Here is a 20,149-nt window from a genome sequence, read left to right as displayed (position 1 = left end):
CTCTAAAAAAAGCCTGACCAGTTCTGATGCAAGATTAACGTGTACCAGAATGATGGGAAGAGAAAAGTATGGAGAAGGAAAGGAAGGGCTCATGATCCAAAGCATACCACATCATCCGTCAAACATGTGGAGGCAGTGTTATGGCATGGGCATGTTTGGCTGCCAATGGAACTGGGTCACTGGGGTTTATTGATAATGTGACTGTTGATAGAAGTAGCAGGATGAATTCTGAAGTGTACAGAGCTGTACTTTCTGCTCAGATTCAGTCAAATGCTGCAAAACTGATAGGACAGCGCTTCACAGTACAGATGGATAACAACCCAAAACATACTGTGAAAGCAGTCCAAGAGCTTGGAAATTAAATGTTCTTAAATGGCCGAGTCAGTCACCTGACCTCAACCCAACTGAGCTGCTTTTCACTTACTGAAGACAAATCTGAAGGCAGAAAGACCCACAAACAAGCAGCAACTGAAGATGGCTGCAGTAAAGACCTGGCAAATCATCTCAAGGGAGGAAACTCAGCATTTGGTGATGTCCATGGGGTCCAGACTTCAGGTAGTCATTGACTGCAAAGGATTTACCTCCAAGTAATAAAAATAATCCTAATATTTATGATTATATTAGTTTGTCCCATTACTTTTGAGCCTGTGAAAATGGAGGAACTCTGTAAAAAATGGCTGTAATTCCTAAACGGTTAATGCTTTTTTTTTGTTAAACCCCTTGAATTAAAGCTGAAAGTCTACGCTTCAGTCACATCTTGACTGCTTCATTTCAAATCCACTGTGGTGGTGTACAGAGGCAACATTACCAAAACTGTGTCACTGTCCCAATATTTATGGACCTGACTGTATATACACACACACACACACACACACAGTGAGGTCCAAACTTTTTTTGCAGAAGGTTTTATAATTTAAAATTCTAAAACAAAAAAAAAGGAACTATGCAACATGTCGACTTTTTAACGGTGAAGATTCTGCGCTGTTTCTAGCTCCCTATTTAAATGTCAGTAAATGTGTGATATTGAGCAGGTTAACTGCTTTGTACAGAAGATCAGATTTTCCTCATGTCTAATCTCTTCTACTGAAGCGTGAGATCAGACGACTCTCTGATGGATTTGATCTAACATGGATCATGAGGTTTTACACACTAAGGAAGAAATAAAACCGACCTTCTTTGGGCTACTTGAGTATCTGGAGCATCAGCATTTGTGGGTTCAGTTACAGTCTCGAAATGGCCAGAAATAAAGAGCTTTCTTCAGAAACCCTTCAGTCTCTTATTGTTTTTTGAGACATGAAGGCTATCCCATGTGAGAAATTGCCAAGAAACTGAAGATATCTTACAGAGGTGTGTACTACTCCCTTCACAGAACAGCGCAAACTGGCTCTAACCAGGATAGAAAGAGAAGTGTGAGGCTCCGGTACACAACTGTGCAGGAGGATAAATACAATACAGATAAATAAATAAACACACCTCTCAGGTACAGGTCCTCAACCTGCAGCTTTATTAAATAGTATCCACAAAACACCAGTCTCATTGAATTCTTTGAAGAAAACAACACTTGAAGCACTAAATTGTTATTTCAAGCAGAAATCATTATTTCTGACCTTTCTGAATTACGTTGATGTTTTATGTCAGTTTTGATTGTAGATCCAGTCGATCCCCAATGAGCGAGCCAGAGGCGACAGTGGCAAGGAAAAACTCCCTGAGACAACATGAGGAAGAAACCTTGAGAGGAACCAGACTCAAAAGGGAACCCATCCTCATCTGGGTGACACCCGATAGTGCGATTATAAATCATTCCCTTCTATAACTGTGTACTGTAAAGTCACGTGGTGCTAATCGTGTTAAAAGGAACTTCAGTATATATCCAAGTGAAGTTATCCACTGAATAATGAATGAGACTTGAGTGTAAACTGTTTTTAGCATGGCCAGTCATATCTGAATAAGACCATCCAAAGCCATCTTTAGGGGTGTGTGTGGGTACTATCCATAATAATCTCATGGCAAACTTCAGGCTGTCCGTGTGGGGCCATCAGCAGCAAATGATTTCCAAGTGATGAGAACTCGGAGAACCGGAAGTAGGCCTTCAGGATGGATCAGGCAGGTCCGCAGAGCAGAAAGGGTCAGGATCACTGGCGTCTCAGGAGTAGCGTGTGTAGCTCAACAGAGAAGGGGTGGAGAAAACACAGATTATTGTTAGGTACGCCCTTGTCATGTAATGGTTAAGGACAATGTTCTTTGTGTGCAGAGTGCAAGCAGGGACTCCAGCAGGATTAGCTATGACAGCATAACTAAAAGGGAGAGCCAGAAGCTAACACAGACATGAGGGAGTCCTGGGACATAAAGCAGCAGCCACTCCACCATCAACACACCTGAGTGAACGTGTGAGAGTGGGGGGGCGACAGCATCCAAACATCCCAGTTCACCACAACACTCTATGCCTGTGAACCCTCCAGATCTGCTCCTTTACCTAAGGAAAAAAATGATTAATAAAAGGCTTGACTAAACAAATATGTTTTCACCCTAGACTTAAACACTGAGACTGTGTCTGAGCCCCGAACACTAAGTGGAAGGCTGTTCCATAACTGTGGGGCTTTGTAAGAGAAAGCTCTACCCCCTGCTGTAGCACGCACTATTCGAGGTACCAACAAAGAGCCTGCACCTTCTCCAAGTCAACTCAAAAGCAATACAAATATAAGAAAATTCACCAGCTGGAGAAAATTATCTCCACTGAAGGCCTGGAGTTCCATTCCATATCCCTGGCCAAAATATAAACACTCTCGAAGAGGTCAGAAAAAGGGATGAGAAAATCAATTTTCTCTTCAGGCCTGCAAAGAGAAAAGAAGAAATTAGGGGCTTTGATTTAATGAAATCAGGAAATTTTAGTTAACATAATAACAACTGAGAAAAATGTCCAAAGATTACAGTGAAGGATCTGTCTATGAGAATATAATCTCGCCTCTGTCCCAAATGCTACAATCCCAATGTCTACTTAGGGTCCTACTAATAGATTATTATCTCACCGGTGCTGTAAGAAGTTGCGGATGAACCGCAGAAAACCGAGAACATCTTCTGGATAGGGTCTCGCTTCACCTTCAGCTCCTCGTTTCTCTCTCTCTTGCTCCATCTTTTTCACTAATTCCGGCTTTATCAGCTGTAATGAGAAAATTCACACATAATATAAATTCCTTCAGTTAATTAAATCAAACATTTGAGTACCAACAAGTGTTTTTGTTTCAGCAGTAATTTAACCCAGTTCTAACAATTTATTTCCTCTCAGAAACGCTTTCAGATTTTAGTGCACTGTACGTTTATTTTTTCTTTGTCAGACATTTTAAGTTAAAAATGTAATTCATTATAAAAATGTCCTCCAAAGCTGCATGAGCTGACAGAAAGGGCCAGTTATTTCTTTCTCAGTGGTTTGGAGGAATAATGAATTTACTGATGCTTTAGTTTAGCTGCTTATGGAAGTGAAACTCACCTCATTTTTCCAGTTCTCAAATTTGACATGAGTCTTGTTTTTTAAATGTCGGAGCTTCTTGGTGACTTCGATATTCAAATTACCCAAAGCTTCCAGGTACTTCAACTTTCTATAAAAGATTTTGGGGAAAAATGAAATGTAAAAAAAAAAGACAATTGTCAGTACCATGACAACATGAACATGTTGTTTTAGTTTAGATTCCATATTATAAAAGGATTTAGTGAAATTAATTGCAATATCACTGCACTGCATTTAAAAATTATTATAGACCATTACCTATAATGTTATTTTTTAATATAATCACTTTGCAAAGATTAATTTCACTGCTGTTGATTTTAGAATAGTATATGTGGTTTGAGACACATTTTATTTCCAGAATTTGTAGAATAAACGTTTCCCACCTGTACTTTTTCCAGGATATAGGGTGATGTAGTACTTCATTCAGATTCTTCCCTTTTTTAGTCATCCACTTTATAAAATCCCACAGAAGCTCACTGAAATTCCAGTCATAGTTATATCCACAGTAATTCTCTCCACCAGATAGGATGAAATAGGCGAGTTCTCCAGCTCTCTAAAACACAAAGTATTTTATTAGTTCATTACTTGATCAAATCACAGTCATCTTATATCTCATTAATAACGCCAGTGAAATTCTGTATGTAATAAACCCAGCGTTAACCAGAGCACTACACTTTCTCAAGAAGTAATTAAATCTTCAATGAGCTACGCAATTATTTAATACACTATCTAGTGCACTTAAGGTGAGAAAAGCTACCTGACATTAGATTAAGACAATCAGTGTACATGAGACAGTCCAGGAAAAAGCATTAATAATAAACAGATCACTTACATATATTTCATCTTTCATCTTACTGCCATCACGATCCATCTCTTTAGGTGAAGCTGAGGAAAAGTTGAACCATTTGGGCTGCCCTTCTTTATCTGTTTAAGCAGTGAATTAATCAATCAGTCAATCTAATACGGTATATTAACACATTTAATGAACATTATCTGTGCAAAATTTGTAAAATAAGTAAATAAATCAATAAGTTAAAGCACAGATACTGCATCAAGAGTTGCTGGAAAAGAGAATGTCTTAACATCACATACTGAAGCACATTTAGTAGCAACCCAATAGCTTGTTATGTAATTAGCATAAAACATTAGCATTTTGCATAAATGAACACACGCAGCTAAGTTCATACATATACCAAGAATAACACCGTATGCCCACTCCAACATCACCAAACATCTGGAAGCTTCAGGACCTGTTTCTGTGTGTTCTAGTGTTTGGGAAGGAACCTTAAAGTGGCTGAAGAACACTAAATATTCATAAGTTCTAGTAGAGCATTAATTTATACACTTTTAAACACATTATACTGACTTACCCACTAGAACATTCTCGCGCTTGACGTCACCGTGCAAGTAATTCTGTTGGTGTAGGAAATTTAAACCTTCCAGAATCTTCAGTGTGAGTTTTATCAGATAGGCTGTAGTTTTCTTTCCATTCTGTCGAATATGTTCTTCCAGTGGTGAGTCAACAAAATCAAGCACCAAGTAGGTGAATTTCTCATCCTCACAACAGCATTTAAGCCCCGCAATGCCAGGATGTTTCAGATCTCGCAGAATTTTCACTTCTGAATGTGAGGAGGTGATTTCTGATTTTGACCTTCTCTTGATCAGCACTCTAGTGCCGTCATCCATCTGGCCATGCAGGATGCACAAAGACTTTCCATAAGGATCAACAGATTCTTCTTTATAGTAAATTTTAAGGTGAAGAACTTTGTTGAACTGGCTGGTGAGTTTTGTTTTTTCTAAATCATCTTCTAAATTGCTGCTTGCACCAACTGGCTTAACACGTGAGCTAGTACTCTCTTGGACTGAGAGAGGCGGATCCTCAGCTGTAGACAGAGGCAAGTTTTTGTAAATATATTTTTATTGAGTATATACAGTTATATCCTTCTGTAAAAAAAAGACCTCAAAATTCTTTTAAAGTCATTCTTTTTAAAATAACAATAACAATAATAATAATAATAATAATAATAATAATAATAATAATAATATGAGGAATCTCATAGAATTACATCTAACTTTTCTATGTAGAATCGCAATCTCACCAAGGTGGCGCTCATAATTTCTCATCAACCCCAAAGGATGGGAGAGTGGTGTGTGTGTGTGTGTGTGTGAAATCTAAATTAGTTAAATTAAATGTAGATGCATATCTGCATACACACACCTTCGTCTATACAAAGTCCAGTCACAGGGGAATTATACTGTATATGTATTTCATCCATTTCGAGTTCTTAATCAGCAAGTCGGTCTTTTCATGACAAAAATAGTTAGTATCAGTTGTAAGAGTAATTATTATAAATTAATAGTTGTTGTCTCCAAAATTGATCCATCCATTTTCTGTTCCTCTTATCCTGCACAGGGTCGCGGGGAGCCTGGAGCCTGGAGCCTATCCCAGGGGACTCAGGGCACAGGGTGGGGGACATCCTGGAAGGGGTACCAACCCATCGCAGGGCACAATCACACACACTCACAGACTACAGACAATTTAGAGATGCCAATCAGCCTACAATGCATGTCTGTGGACTGAGGGAGGAAACCGGAGCACCCAGAGGAAACCCCCGAAGCACGCAGACGCAGGGGCAGGAATCAAACCCCCAACCCCAGAGGTGCCAGGCAACAGTGCTAACTACTAAACCACCATGGCCCCCTCCAAAATCTTTACTGGCAAGTTAATCAGGATTTTGCTTGTCTAAAAGTTGATTTTTTAATGCCTTGTATGCTACAGTTGCTTGTATCGGAACGCTAACTGCCAATGCAGTTTCAATTTCCTTCCATTTTGCAGATTAATCATCAATACACCAGCACATTAAAGGTCTTAGCTGAGAGGCATAGTAATAATCACAAAGCCATGGTAGGGCGATTCTTCCTTTATCCTGATACAGAGTAGTGAAGCTAATTCTAGGTTTCTTCCCCTGCCAGATAAAATGAGAAATCTTGTCCCACTTGTCCCATTCTTGAAATTGCTATTTTTGATATTTAGATAATTGATATATCTGATATTTCAACTGGTAGAATGTTGAACAAGTATAATGTTTGAGGTAACACATGAATACACTTCCATCTTTCCATATCAGCCTTAAAAGTTTACTTTTGCCTCATTATACTTTAACGTAACACCATGGTATTTCAGAGTGTATTTCACTGTGCATTTCCATTAACTGCTAAAGCATGAACTGACTGACCATTTACGAGGACATGGACTGTAGTCTGTGGTGTAATGTTGTGTGTGTTTGGTGTAGGTTGTCTGAGGACATAACAAGTTGCAGTGTTTTTGACCTTTCTAGCGTGACTGTGCAGCTTTGTGTGTCCTTTAACACCTAACCTCTTGTTTGTTAGGTCTGTCTAACTGTCTGCTGTATGAGTCTGATCTGCTCTGGGTAGGAGCCTGACCCTCACCAACCCCAACAGACTTACTTTTGGGTTCTTGTGTCCGTTGACCGAAGCTGCTGCCACCAGCTTCCTTTCCTGATGAAATGTAGGATTTCATGATGTGGGAGTACACCTGGGCAGGATGCCAGTACCTCGTCCTATCAGATTATAATCACACTAAATTTGTCAGTATTCACTGTTGTTTTGTTTTTTTTAATGCCTTTGGCACTATATTACATTATTGTTACATTAAATCCAATATAAACACTTTATGGAATTATTTTATATACAGAACAACATGTGGATTTAGTATATTTATTATACAGTATTTTAAATGAACAAAACTTTAAAGATATTGAGGAGTAATTCTGAGTGTATCAGTGGGTGAGACGTTAAACACTAAGCAGATAAAGTTGTACAGATTCCAATTCTTTAACAGCTAAACTAAATGACTTAGTACTGTGACTGAATCCCTGAAATCTCTCCATATCCCATATAACACACTCACAGTGCAGAGCTGTGAGACTGCAGCAGTGCTACTTCCTGACTTAAAGACATTTGAATAGGCTACTCTCTAACACACACACACACACACACACACAAACACACATGTGGAAGGGGAAAACCCAAGGTTTACTTTTTTTGCATAAAAATGAGAGCTATGAGTTGAGGGTATTTCTTTGTGCAGTGGAGTATATAACGCAACACCACAGGCTAGCGTAATGTTGCTTCCTGTATGGATTTATCGATGTTTCTCAGACTGCCTGGTTTACACAAACTATAACAGTAATAAAATTTGTTTTAGTATTCCATGTGTGATAAATACTTCAGAACTCTGTAATATTTGCTACCTGTTTAAGCGTCTAAACTTAACATTCCTGTTCTACGTGTCGTGTCTGGCTAGGACAGCTATGGATGACTAACACGGCATCGAACATTCTGGAAGACTCGTTTCTTTCTGCGTGTGTAAAGACTTCAGATTTAACACAAACACTAAACAGAATAAATAAAATCACACACACGGAACAGAATGGCAGAACACCAGCGTTCGTAACCAGCTAGCAGACAAAGAAAAATTAGGACAAGCTACATTTACCCTCAAAATGGATGAACAAAAACTTCTCAAAACTTCTAAATTACAAACCAAAACTTAAGAATTCTTACAGAAATGTTTGATAATATGCTACATTGCTGTATTGTCTGGTTTATTTTTACCTTAAAACAGATCAATATTATTTATTAAAGAAATACGTGAGAGAGGGATGGAAGTACGTACTTACAGCTCGCTGCAAATGCAAAAATGGAGACAAAAGGTTTATCTACTGTACAGACAAGGCAGTTTACCTGCTGTACAGCTACCTGTAGGAGGCTCTCTGTTACACCTGTTACACCTGCACACAGACTGCTCTGTCATTTAAACATTAGAAATGTATTACAAATTCCCTCATTCCCTCATATTTACACTCATTTTGATTCAGGAAAACATTTGAAAAAAAAAAAGTGAAAAAAATTCCGAGTTGAAATATACACGTCTCTGTTTTGCATCTCGACCAGAAATAAAGTTTTAGAATTTAAAGTGTGGTTAAAGTTCACAATCTTCAAATGAAGAAAGATTTGGTTTCAACATAAAAGAATTACATGAAAGTTTCAGCGTTCTCACACCTGTGTGTCACTCGCATCACAGATTCAGTGCTTCACATGTGTTTTTGAACTTTATCTTCCATACTTTCAGAAAGAAAGTTTTATTTTTATCTTTAAAGCATGAGGTATTTTTACAGAAGTAACAGTTTATAAAACACAGAATGAGCTGCGTTTGTTTGTGGACAGTGAGGTACATTTATGACGTCTCATTAATTAATCATAGACAACTCTCTCTCTCTCTCTCTCTCTCTCTCTCTCTCCCTCTCTCTATTCCTCTTTCTTCCTCTTTGTCGTCTCTCTGCTCGTTGGAGGTTTTGGGTAAATCTGAATCTGGATGAGGAGCAGCAGAGAGCAGCACGCAGACAGAACACAGGCCTGAGAGTGGAGAGAGTGAGACTCCTACAGAGAGAGAGAGAGAGAGAGAGAGAGAGAGAGAGTTATGAATAATTCTTTACCTAAATCAGTAATAAACGTGTTAAACCCAGATAAATGTGTGCAGTATGATGTTAATTACAGATTCAGTCACACCTGAACACACCTGTCTCACTGACAATGAGCTCAAGGTGAAATGAAGAAAAAATTAAAACCCAGACATATGAAAGTGTGTGTGTGTGTGTGTGCGTGTGTGCATGTGTGTGTGTGTGTGTGTGCATGTGTGTGTGTGTGTGTGTGTTACCTGTGTGGATCGGAAGACACGTCCCAGAGATGCCAGAAACACCAAAAACACACTTGCACGAGAGAGCTGCCCCGTGGAACCACTGTTCAGATTACAGCCTGCCTGGATCAACTACACACACACACACACACACACACACACACACACACACACTGATTTACACAAGAAAATTCTCAAGAACTCAATAATTACACACTGAATCACTGGAAAGAAGGAGGAGAAACAGTGAAACCGACCCGGCTGGTGATGATGATCAGCACACTCCACTCCTGCATCGTCATGACAACGACCTCAGGGATCAGAGCTGAGGTCAACAGGTACATCACACCGGAATACACACTGAGGAGAACACAACCTACAGTAACACACACCACACACACACACACACACACACACACATCCTGACCAGTAAACTTCAAGCTGTGCATTGTGGTACTTTAATGCAGAGAATAGGGTATATTAGGTGTACACTGGGTTTGCAAAGCATTATGGGTAATAATATAGTGCACTATCAAGGGAATATACACTAATCAGCCATAACATTCAAAACCCACTGCCTAATATAATATAAACTAATGTAGGTTCCCCTTGTGCTGCCAAAACAGCTCTGACTCTGAGGCATGGACTCCACAACACCACTGAAGGTGTGTGTGGTCTCTGGCACCAAGACGTTAGCAGCAGATCCTTTAAGTCCTGTAAGTTAATCTGGACTCTTGAGCTCTTTGTCATGTTCCTCAAACCATTCCTGAATGTTTACAGTGTGTCAGGGCGCATTATTCCGCTGTCATTAGGGAATATCGTTGCCATGAAGGGGTGTAACTCGGTCTGCAGCAATGTTTATGTAGGTGGTTCGTGTCAAAGGAACATCCACTTGAAGGCCAGGACCCGAGGTTTCCCAGCAGAACATTGTCCAGAGCATCACACTGCCTCCGCCAGCTTGCCTTCTTCCCATAGTGCATCCTGGTGCCATCTCTTCCCCAGGTAAGCGACACACACGCACCCGGCCTTCCACATGATGTAAAAGAAAACATGATTCATCAGACCAGGCCACCTTCTTCCATTGCTCCATGGTCCAGTTCTGATGCTCACGTGTCCATTGTAGGAGCTTTGGGTGGTGGACAGGGTCAGCATGGGCTCTCTGACCGCTCTGCAGCTACGCAGCTCCATACGCAGCAAGCTGCACTGCACTGTGTGTTCTGACTCCTTTCTATCAGAGCAGCTTTAACTTTTCAGCAGTTTGTGCTACAGAAGCTCTTCTGTGGGATCGGAGCAGATGGACCTTCACTCCCCACACGCATCAGTGAGTCTTGGGAGCCCATGATCCTGTCGCTAGTTCACCGGTTGTCCTTCCTTGGACCACTTTTGGTAGGTACTAACCACTGCATACCGGGAACACCACACAAGACCTGCTGCTCTGGAGAAGCTCTGACCCAGTCGTCTAAACATCACAATCTGGCCCTTGTCAAAGTCACTCAGATCCTTACACTTGCCCATTTTTCCTGCTTCCAACACATCAACTTCGAGAACTGACTGTTCACTTGCTGCCTAATAAATCCCTCACCTTTACAGGTGCCACTGTAACGAGATAATCAGCATTACTCACTTCACCTGTCAGTGGCTGATTGGTGTAAGTATCCACTGAGAAATCAGACAAAATGGCTGCATCGCAAATAGTGCACAAGATAGTGAACAACAACAACAACAACAATAATAATAATAATAATAATAATAATAATAATAATAATAATAATAATAATAATACCTGATATGGTATTGCCTTTGTAATACTGGATAAGGAAAACCAGCAGCACACACTGGACCAACACAAACACACTCTCTCCATAGGCCCTGCACACACACACACCACACACACACCATACACACCATACACACACACACACACCTATTTAGACTTACAGTGGGGTCCAAAGTCTGAGAGCACAAATGAGAACTGTTTTAATTTCAATTTATAATCTATAATCTAAACTACAATTAAACAAAGGTGTGTGTGTGTGTGTGTGTGTGTGTGGTGTGTGTGTGTGTGCATGTATGGTGTGTGTGTAGTGTGTGTATAGTTTGTGTGTGTGTGTAGTTTGCATAGTGTGTGTGTGTTACCTGATGAGGAATGTGTGTACAGCGAGTGTGTAGTGTGTAGTGTGTGTATAGTGTGGTGTGTGTGTGTATAGTGTGGTTTGTGTGTGCGTGTGTTACCCGATGGGGAATGTGTGTAGTGTGTAGTGTGTGTGTATAGTGTGGTGTGTGTGTGTGTGTGTGTGTGTGTGTTACCCGATGGGGAATGTGTGTAGTGTGTAGTGTGTGTGTATAGTGTGGTGTGTGTGTGTGTAGTGTGCATAGTGTGTAGTGTGTGTGTGTGTGTTACCCGATGGAGAATGTGTGTAGTGTGTATAGTGTGTGTATAGTGTGTGTGTATAGTGTGGTGTGTGTGTTACCCGATGGGGAATGTGTGTCGTGTGTATAGTGTGTAGTGTGTGTGTGTATAGTGTGGTGTGTGTGTTACCCGATGGGGAATGTGTGTGTGTGTGTGTGTAGTGTGTATAGTGTGTGTGTATAGTGTGGTGTGTGTGTATAGTGTGTGTGTGTGTGTTACCTGATGGGGAATGTGTGTGTAGTGTGTATAGTGTGTGTGTATAGTGTGCGTGTGTGTTACCCGATGGGGAATGTGTGTAGTGTGTCTGTATAGTGTGGTGTGTGTCTGTATAGTGTGGTGTGTGTGTATAGTGTGGTGTGTGTGTATAGTGTGTGTGTGTTACCTGATGGGGAATGTGTGTGTAGTGTGTATAGTGTGTGTATATAGTGTGGTGTGTGTGTGTGTTACCCAATGGGGAATGTGTATAGTGTGTATAGTGTGTAGTGTGTGTGTATAGTGTGGTGTGTGTGTGTGTGTGTGTTACCCGATGGGGAATGTGTGTAGTGTGTATAGTGTGGTGTGTGTGTGTGTGTGTGTGTTACCCGATGGGGAATGTGTGTAGTGTGTATAGTGTGGTGTGTGTGTTACCCGATGGGGAATGTGTGTAGTGTGTATAGTGTGGTGTGTGTGTGTTACCCGATGGGGAATGTGTGTAGTGTGTATAGTGTGGTGTGTGTGTTACCCGATGGGGAATGTGTGTAGTGTGTATAGTGTGGTGTGTGTGTGTTACCCGATGGGGAATGTGTGTAGTGTGTATAGTGTGGTGTGTCTGTGTTACCCGATGGGGAATGTGTGTAGTGTGTATAGTGTGGTGTGTGTGTGTTACCCGATGGGGAATGTGTGTAGTGTGTATAGTGTGGTGTGTGCGTGTTACCCGATGGGGAATGTGTGTAGTGTGTATAGTGTGGTGTGTGTGTTACCCGATGGGGAATGTGTGTAGTGTGTATAGTGTGTGTGTATAGTGTGCGTGTGTGTTACCCGATGGGGAATGTGTGTAGTGTGTATAGTGTGGTGTGTGTGTGTTACCCGATGGGGAATGTGTGTAGTGTGTATAGTGTGGTGTGTGTGTGTTACCCGATGGGGAATGTGTGTAGTGTGTATAGTGTGGTGTGTGTGTGTTACCCGATGGGGAATGTGTGTAGTGTGTATAGTGTGGTGTGTGTGTGTTACCCGATGGGGAATGTGTGTAGTGTGTATAGTGTGGTGTGTCTGTGTTACCCGATGGGGAATATGTGTAGTGTGTATAGTGTGGTGTGTGTGTGTTACCCGATGGGGAATGTGTGTAGTGTGTATAGTGTGGTGTGTGTGTGTTACCCGATGGGGAATGTGTGTAGTGTGTATAGTGTGGTGTGTCTGTGTTACCCGATGGGGAATATGTGTAGTGTGTATAGTGTGGTGTGTGTGTGTTACCCGATGGGGAATGTGTGTAGTGTGTATAGTGTGGTGTGTGTGTGTTACCCGATGGGGAATGTGTGTAGTGTGTATAGTGTGGTGTGTGTGTGTTACCCGATGGGGAATGTGTGTAGTGTGTATAGTGTGGTGTGTGTGTGTTACCCGATGGGGAATGTGTGTAGTGTGTATAGTGTGGTGTGTGTGTGTTACCCGATGGGGAATGTGTGTAGTGTGTATAGTGTGGTGTGTCTGTGTTACCCGATGGGGAATATGTGTAGTGTGTATAGTGTGGTGTGTGTGTGTTACCCGATGGGGAATGTGTGTAGTGTGTATAGTGTGGTGTGTGTGTGTGTGTTACCCGATGGGGAATGTGTGTAGTGTGTATAGTGTGGTGTGTGTGTGTTACCCGATGGGGAATGTGTGTAGTGTGTGTATAGTGTGGTGTGTGTGTGTATAGTGTGGTTTGTGTGTGCGTGTGTTACCCGATGGGGAATGTGTGTAGTGTGTAGTGTGTGTGTATAGTGTGGTGTGTGTGTGTGTGTGTGTGTGTGTGTGTGTTACCCGATGGGGAATGTGTGTAGTGTGTAGTGTGTGTGTATAGTGTGGTGTGTGTGTGTGTAGTGTGCATAGTGTGTAGTGTTTGTGTGTGTGTTACCCGATGGAGAATGTGTGTAGTGTGTATAGTGTGTGTATGGTGTGTGTGTATAGTGTGGTGTGTGTGTTACCCGATGGGGAATGTGTGTCGTGTGTATAATGTGTAGTGTGTGTGTGTATAGTGTGGTGTGTGTGTTACCCGATGGGGAATGTGTGTGTGTGTGTGTGTGTAGTGTGTATAGTGTGTGTGTATAGTGTGGTGTGTGTGTATAGTGTGTGTGTGTGTGTTACCTGATGGGGAATGTGTGTGTAGTGTGTATAGTGTGTGTGTATAGTGTGCGTGTGTGTTACCCGATGGGGAATGTGTGTAGTGTGTATAGTGTGGTGTGTGTGTGTTACCCGATGGGGAATGTGTGTAGTGTGTATAGTGTGGTGTGTGTGTGTTACCCGATGGGGAATGTGTGTAGTGTGTATAGTGTGGTGTGTGTGTTACCCGCTGGGGAATGTGTGTAGTGTGTATAGTGTGGTGTGTCTGTGTTACCCGATGGGGAATATGTGTAGTGTGTATAGTGTGGTGTGTGTGTGTTACCCGATGGGGAATGTGTGTAGTGTGTATAGTGTGGTGTGTGTGTGTTACCCGATGGGGAATGTGTGTAGTGTGTATAGTGTGGTGTGTGTGTGTTACCCGATGGGGAATGTGTGTAGTGTGTATAGTGTGGTGTGTGTGTGTTACCCGATGGGGAATGTGTGTAGTGTGTATAGTGTGGTGTGTGTGTGTTACCCGATGGGGAATGTGTGTAGTGTGTATAGTGTGGTGTGTGTGTGTTACCCGATGGGGAATGTGTGTAGTGTGTATAGTGTGGTGTGTGTGTTACCCGCTGGGGAATGTGTGTAGTGTGTATAGTGTGGTGTGTCTGTGTTACCCGATGGGGAATGTGTGTAGTGTGTATAGTGTGGTGTGTGTGTGTTACCCGATGGGGAATGTGTGTAGTGTGTATAGTGTGGTGTGTGTGTGTTACCCGATGGGGAATGTGTGTAGTGTGTATAGTGTGGTGTGTGTGTGTTACCCGATGGGGAATGTGTGTAGTGTGTATAGTGTGGTGTGTGTGTGTTACCCGATGGGGAATGTGTGTAGTGTGTATAGTGTGGTGTGTGTGTGTTACCCGATGGGGAATGTGTGTAGTGTGTATAGTGTGGTGTGTGTGTGTTACCCGATGGGGAATGTGTGTAGTGTGTATAGTGTGGTGTGTGTGTGTTACCCGATGGGGAATGTGTGTAGTGTGTATAGTGTGGTGTGTGTGTGTTACCCGATGGGGAATGTGTGTAGTGTGTATAGTGTGGTGTGTGTGTGTTACCCGATGGGGAATGTGTGTAGTGTGTATAGTGTGGTGTGTGTGTGTTACCCGATGGGGAATATGTGTAGTGTGTATAGTGTGGTGTGTGTGTGTTACCCGATGGGGAATGTGTGTAGTGTGTATAGTGTGGTGTGTGTGTGTTACCCGATGGGGAATGTGTGTAGTGTGTATAGTGTGGTGTGTGTGTTACCCGATGGGGAATGTGTGTAGTGTGTATAGTGTGGTGTGTGTGTTACCCGCTGGGGAATGTGTGTAGTGTGTATAGTGTGGTGTGTCTGTGTTACCCGATGGGGAATATGTGTAGTGTGTATAGTGTGGTGTGTGTGTGTTACCCGATGGGGAATGTGTGTAGTGTGTATAGTGTGGTGTGTGTGTGTTACCCGATGGGGAATGTGTGTAGTGTGTATAGTGTGGTGTGTGTGTGTTACCCGATGGGGAATGTGTGTAGTGTGTATAGTGTGGTGTGTGTGTGTTACCCGATGGGGAATGTGTGTAGTGTGTATAGTGTGGTGTGTCTGTGTTACCCGATGGGGAATATGTGTAGTGTGTATAGTGTGGTGTGTGTGTGTTACCCGATGGGGAATGTGTGTAGTGTGTATAGTGTGGTGTGTGTGTGTGTGTTACCCGATGGGGAATGTGTGTAGTGTGTATAGTGTGGTGTGTGTGTGTTACCCGATGGGGAATGTGTGTAGTGTGTGTATAGTGTGGTGTGTGTGTGTATAGTGTGGTTTGTGTGTGCGTGTGTTACCCGATGGGGAATGTGTGTAGTGTGTATAGTGTGGTGTGTGTGTGTTACCCGATGGGGAATGTGTGTAGTGTGTATAGTGTGGTGTGTGTGTGTTACCCGATGGGGAATGTGTGTAGTGTGTATAGTGTGGTGTGTGTGTGTTACCCGATGGGGAATGTGTGTAGTGTGTATAGTGTGGTGTGTGTGTTACCCGATGGGGAATGTGTGTAGTGTGTATAGTGTGGTGTGTCTGTGTTACCCGATGGGGAATATGTGTAGTGTGTATAGTGTGGTGTGTGTGTGTTACCCGATGGGGAATGTGTGTAGTGTGTATAGTGTGGTGTGTGTGTGTTACCCGATGGGGAATGTGTGTAGTGTGTATAGTGTGGTGTGTCTGTGTTACCCGATGGGGAATATGTGTAGTGTGTATAGTGTGGTGTGTGTGTGTTACCCGATGGGGAATGTGTGTAGTGTGTATAGTGTGGTGTGTGTGTGTTACCCGATGGGGAATGTGTGTAGTGTGTATAGTGTGGTGTGTGTGTGTTACCCGATGGGGAATGTGTGTAGTGTGTATAGTGTGGTGTGTGTGTGTTACCCGATGGGGAATGTGTGTAGTGTGTATAGTGTGGTGTGTGTGTGTTACCCGATGGGGAATGTGTGTAGTGTGTATAGTGTGGTGTGTGTGTTACCCGATGGGGAATGTGTGTAGTGTGTATAGTGTGGTGTGTGTGTGTTACCCGATGGGGAATATGTGTAGTGTGTATAGTGTGGTGTGTGTGTGTTACCCGATGGGGAATGTGTGTAGTGTGTATAGTGTGGTGTGTGTGTGTTACCCGATGGGGAATATGTGTAGTGTGTATAGTGTGGTGTGTGTGTGTTACCCGATGGGGAATGTGTGTAGTGTGTATAGTGTGGTGTGTGTGTGTTACCCGATGGGGAATGTGTGTAGTGTGTATAGTGTGGTGTGTCTGTGTTACCCGATGGGGAATATGTGTAGTGTGTATAGTGTGGTGTGTGTGTGTTACCCGATGGGGAATGTGTGTAGTGTGTATAGTGTGGTGTGTGTGTGTTACCCGATGGGGAATGTGTGTAGTGTGTATAGTGTGGTGTGTCTGTGTTACCCGATGGGGAATATGTGTAGTGTGTATAGTGTGGTGTGTGTGTGTTACCCGATGGGGAATGTGTGTAGTGTGTATAGTGTGGTGTGTGTGTGTGTGTTACCCGATGGGGAATGTGTGTAGTGTGTATAGTGTGGTGTGTGTGTGTTACCCGATGGGGAATGTGTGTAGTGTGTGTATAGTGTGGTGTGTGTGTGTATAGTGTGGTTTGTGTGTGCGTGTGTTACCCGATGGGGAATGTGTGTAGTGTGTAGTGTGTGTGTATAGTGTGGTGTGTGTGTGTGTGTGTGTGTGTGTGTGTGTTACCCGATGGGGAATATGTGTAGTGTGTAGTGTGTGTGTATAGTGTGGTGTGTGTGTGTTACCCGATGGGGAATATGTGTAGTGTGTATAGTGTGGTGTGTGTGTGTTACCCGATGGGGAATGTGTGTAGTGTGTATAGTGTGGTGTGTGTGTGTTACCCGATGGGGAATGTGTGTAGTGTGTATAGTGTGGTGTGTGCGTGTTACCCGATGGGGAATGTGTGTAGTGTGTATAGTGTGGTGTGTGTGTGTTACCCGATGGGGAATGTGTGTAGTGTGTATAGTGTGGTGCGTGTGTGTTACCCGATGGGGAATGTGTGTAGTGTGTATAGTGTGGTGTGTGTGTGTTACCCGATGGGGAATGTGTGTAGTGTGTATAGTGTGGTGTGTGTGTGTTACCCGATGGGGAATATGTGTAGTGTGTATAGTGTGGTGTGTGTGTGTTACCCGATGGGGAATGTGTGTAGTGTGTATAGTGTGGTGTGTGTGTGTTACCCGATGGGGAATGTGTGTAGTGTGTATAGTGTGGTGTGTCTGTGTTACCCGATGGGGAATATGTGTAGTGTGTATAGTGTGGTGTGTGTGTGTTACCCGATGGGGAATGTGTGTAGTGTGTATAGTGTGGTGTGTGTGTGTTACCCGATGGGGAATGTGTGTAGTGTGTATAGTGTGGTGTGTCTGTGTTACCCGATGGGGAATATGTGTAGTGTGTATAGTGTGGTGTGTGTGTGTTACCCGATGGGGAATGTGTGTAGTGTGTATAGTGTGGTGTGTGTGTGTGTGTTACCCGATGGGGAATGTGTGTAGTGTGTATAGTGTGGTGTGTGTGTGTTACCCGATGGGGAATGTGTGTAGTGTGTGTATAGTGTGGTGTGTGTGTGTATAGTGTGGTTTGTGTGTGCGTGTGTTACCCGATGGGGAATGTGTGTAGTGTGTAGTGTGTGTGTATAGTGTGGTGTGTGTGTGTGTGTGTGTGTGTGTGTTACCCGATGGGGAATGTGTGTAGTGTGTAGTGTGTGTGTATAGTGTGGTGTGTGTGTGTGTAGTGTGCATAGTGTGTAGTGTGTGTGTGTGTGTTACCCGATGGAGAATGTGTGTAGTGTGTATAGTGTGTGTATAGTGTGTGTGTATAGTGTGGTGTGTGTGTTACCCGATGGGGAATGTGTGTCGTGTGTATAATGTGTAGTGTGTGTGTGTATAGTGTGGTGTGTGTGTTACCCGATGGGGAATGTGTGTGTGTGTGTGTGTGTAGTGTGTATAGTGTGTGTGTATAGTGTGGTGTGTGTGTATAGTGTGTGTGTGTGTGTTACCTGATGGGGAATGTGTGTGTAGTGTGTATAGTGTGTGTGTATAGTGTGCGTGTGTGTTACCCGATGGGGAATGTGTGTAGTGTGTATAGTGTGGTGTGTGTGTGTTACCCGATGGGGAATGTGTGTAGTGTGTATAGTGTGGTGTGTGTGTGTTACCCGATGGGGAATGTGTGTAGTGTGTATAGTGTGGTGTGTCTGTGTTACCCGATGGGGAATATGTGTAGTGTGTATAGTGTGGTGTGTGTGTGTTACCCGATGGGGAATGTGTGTAGTGTGTATAGTGTGGTGTGTGTGTGTTACCTGATGGGGAATGTGTGTAGTGTGTATAGTGTGGTGTGTGTGTGTTACCCGATGGGGAATGTGTGTAGTGTGTATAGTGTGGTGTGTGTGTGTTACCCGATGGGGAATGTGTGTAGTGTGTATAGTGTGGTGTGTGTGTGTTACCCGATGGGGAATGTGTGTAGTGTGTATAGTGTGGTGTGTGTGTTACCCGCTGGGGAATGTGTGTAGTGTGTATAGTGTGGTGTGTCTGTGTTACCCGATGGGGAATATGTGTAGTGTGTATAGTGTGGTGTGTGTGTGTTACCCGATGGGGAATGTGTGTAGTGTGTATAGTGTGGTGTGTGTGTGTTACCCGATGGGGAATGTGTGTAGTGTGTATAGTGTGGTGTGTGTGTGTTACCCGATGGGGAATGTGTGTAGTGTGTATAGTGTGGTGTGTGTGTGTTACCCGATGGGGAATATGTGTAGTGTGTATAGTGTGGTGTGTGTGTGTTACCCGATGGGGAATGTGTGTAGTGTGTATAGTGTGGTGTGTGTGTGTTACCCGATGGGGAATGTGTGTAGTGTGTATAGTGTGGTGTGTGTGTGTTACCCGATGGGGAATGTGTGTAGTGTGTATAGTGTGGTGTGTGTGTGTTACCCGATGGGGAATGTGTGTAGTGTGTATAGTGTGGTGTGTGTGTGTTACCCGATGGGGAATGTGTGTAGTGTGTATAGTGTGGTGTGTGTGTGTTACCCGATGGGGAATATGTGTAGTGTGTATAGTGTGGTGTGTGTGTGTTACCCGATGGGGAATGTGTGTAGTGTGTATAGTGTGGTGTGTGTGTGTTACCCGATGGGGAATGTGTGTAGTGTGTATAGTGTGGTGTGTGTGTGTTACCCGATGGGGAATATGTGTAGTGTGTATAGTGTGGTGTGTGTGTGTTACCCGATGGGGAATGTGTGTAGTGTGTATAGTGTGGTGTGTGTGTTACCCGATGGGGAATGTGTGTAGTGTGTATAGTGTGGTGTGTGTGTTACCCGCTGGGGAATGTGTGTAGTGTGTATAGTGTGGTGTGTCTGTGTTAACCGATGGGGAATATGTGTAGTGTGTATAGTGTGGTGTGTGCGTGTTACCCGATGGGGAATGTGTGTAGTGTGTATAGTGTGGTGTGTGTGTTACCCGATGGGGAATGTGTGTAGTGTGTATAGTGTGGTGTGTCTGTGTTACCCGATGGGGAATGTGTGTAGTGTGTATAGTGTGGTGTGTGTGTGTTACCCGATGGGGAATGTGTGTAGTGTGTATAGTGTGGTGTGTCTGTGTTACCCGATGGGGAATGTGTGTAGTGTGTATAGTGTGGTGTGTGTGTGTTACCCGATGGGGAATGTGTGTAGTGTGTGTATAGTGTGGTGTGTGTGT

General features: G+C 43.1%; 2 protein-coding genes across 2 annotated transcripts in view; both read right to left on the bottom strand.

Annotated features, from left to right (window-relative positions):
* Positions 1-1,481: 1,481 nt before the first annotated feature.
* On the bottom strand, positions 1,482-7,083 carry LOC113531593 (probable serine/threonine-protein kinase 2). The gene is made up of 8 exons (XM_026922416.3): positions 6,971-7,083; positions 4,873-5,385; positions 4,335-4,426; positions 3,886-4,055; positions 3,485-3,593; positions 3,027-3,157; positions 2,712-2,831; positions 1,482-2,473 (listed from the first exon to the last, which is right to left on the bottom strand). The coding sequence occupies exons 1-8, from the start codon at positions 7,041-7,043 to the stop codon at positions 2,470-2,472; spliced, it is 1,212 nt and encodes a 403-aa protein (XP_026778217.3). The 5' UTR covers positions 7,044-7,083; the 3' UTR covers positions 1,482-2,469.
* A 1,349-nt stretch (positions 7,084-8,432) lies between these two features.
* Positions 8,433-20,149, bottom strand: part of mpdu1a (mannose-P-dolichol utilization defect 1a) — a 16,391-nt gene continuing 4,674 nt past the window's right edge. Inside the window, exons 4-7 of the mRNA XM_053230603.1 lie at positions 11,005-11,090; positions 9,479-9,597; positions 9,243-9,353; positions 8,433-8,965 (exon numbers count right to left, since the gene is read on the bottom strand). Of these exons, the coding sequence (XP_053086578.1) occupies positions 8,834-8,965; positions 9,243-9,353; positions 9,479-9,597; positions 11,005-11,090 (448 nt within the window). The 3' untranslated portion in view covers positions 8,433-8,833. The remainder of the gene's footprint in view (positions 8,966-9,242; positions 9,354-9,478; positions 9,598-11,004; positions 11,091-20,149) is intronic.

Source organism: Pangasianodon hypophthalmus, chromosome 27, assembly GCF_027358585.1.
Source record: "Pangasianodon hypophthalmus isolate fPanHyp1 chromosome 27, fPanHyp1.pri, whole genome shotgun sequence".
Taxonomy (NCBI): domain Eukaryota; kingdom Metazoa; phylum Chordata; class Actinopteri; order Siluriformes; family Pangasiidae; genus Pangasianodon; species Pangasianodon hypophthalmus.
Note: the sequence above shows the minus strand (reverse complement) of the source record. Positions and strands in the feature narration are given on the sequence as shown.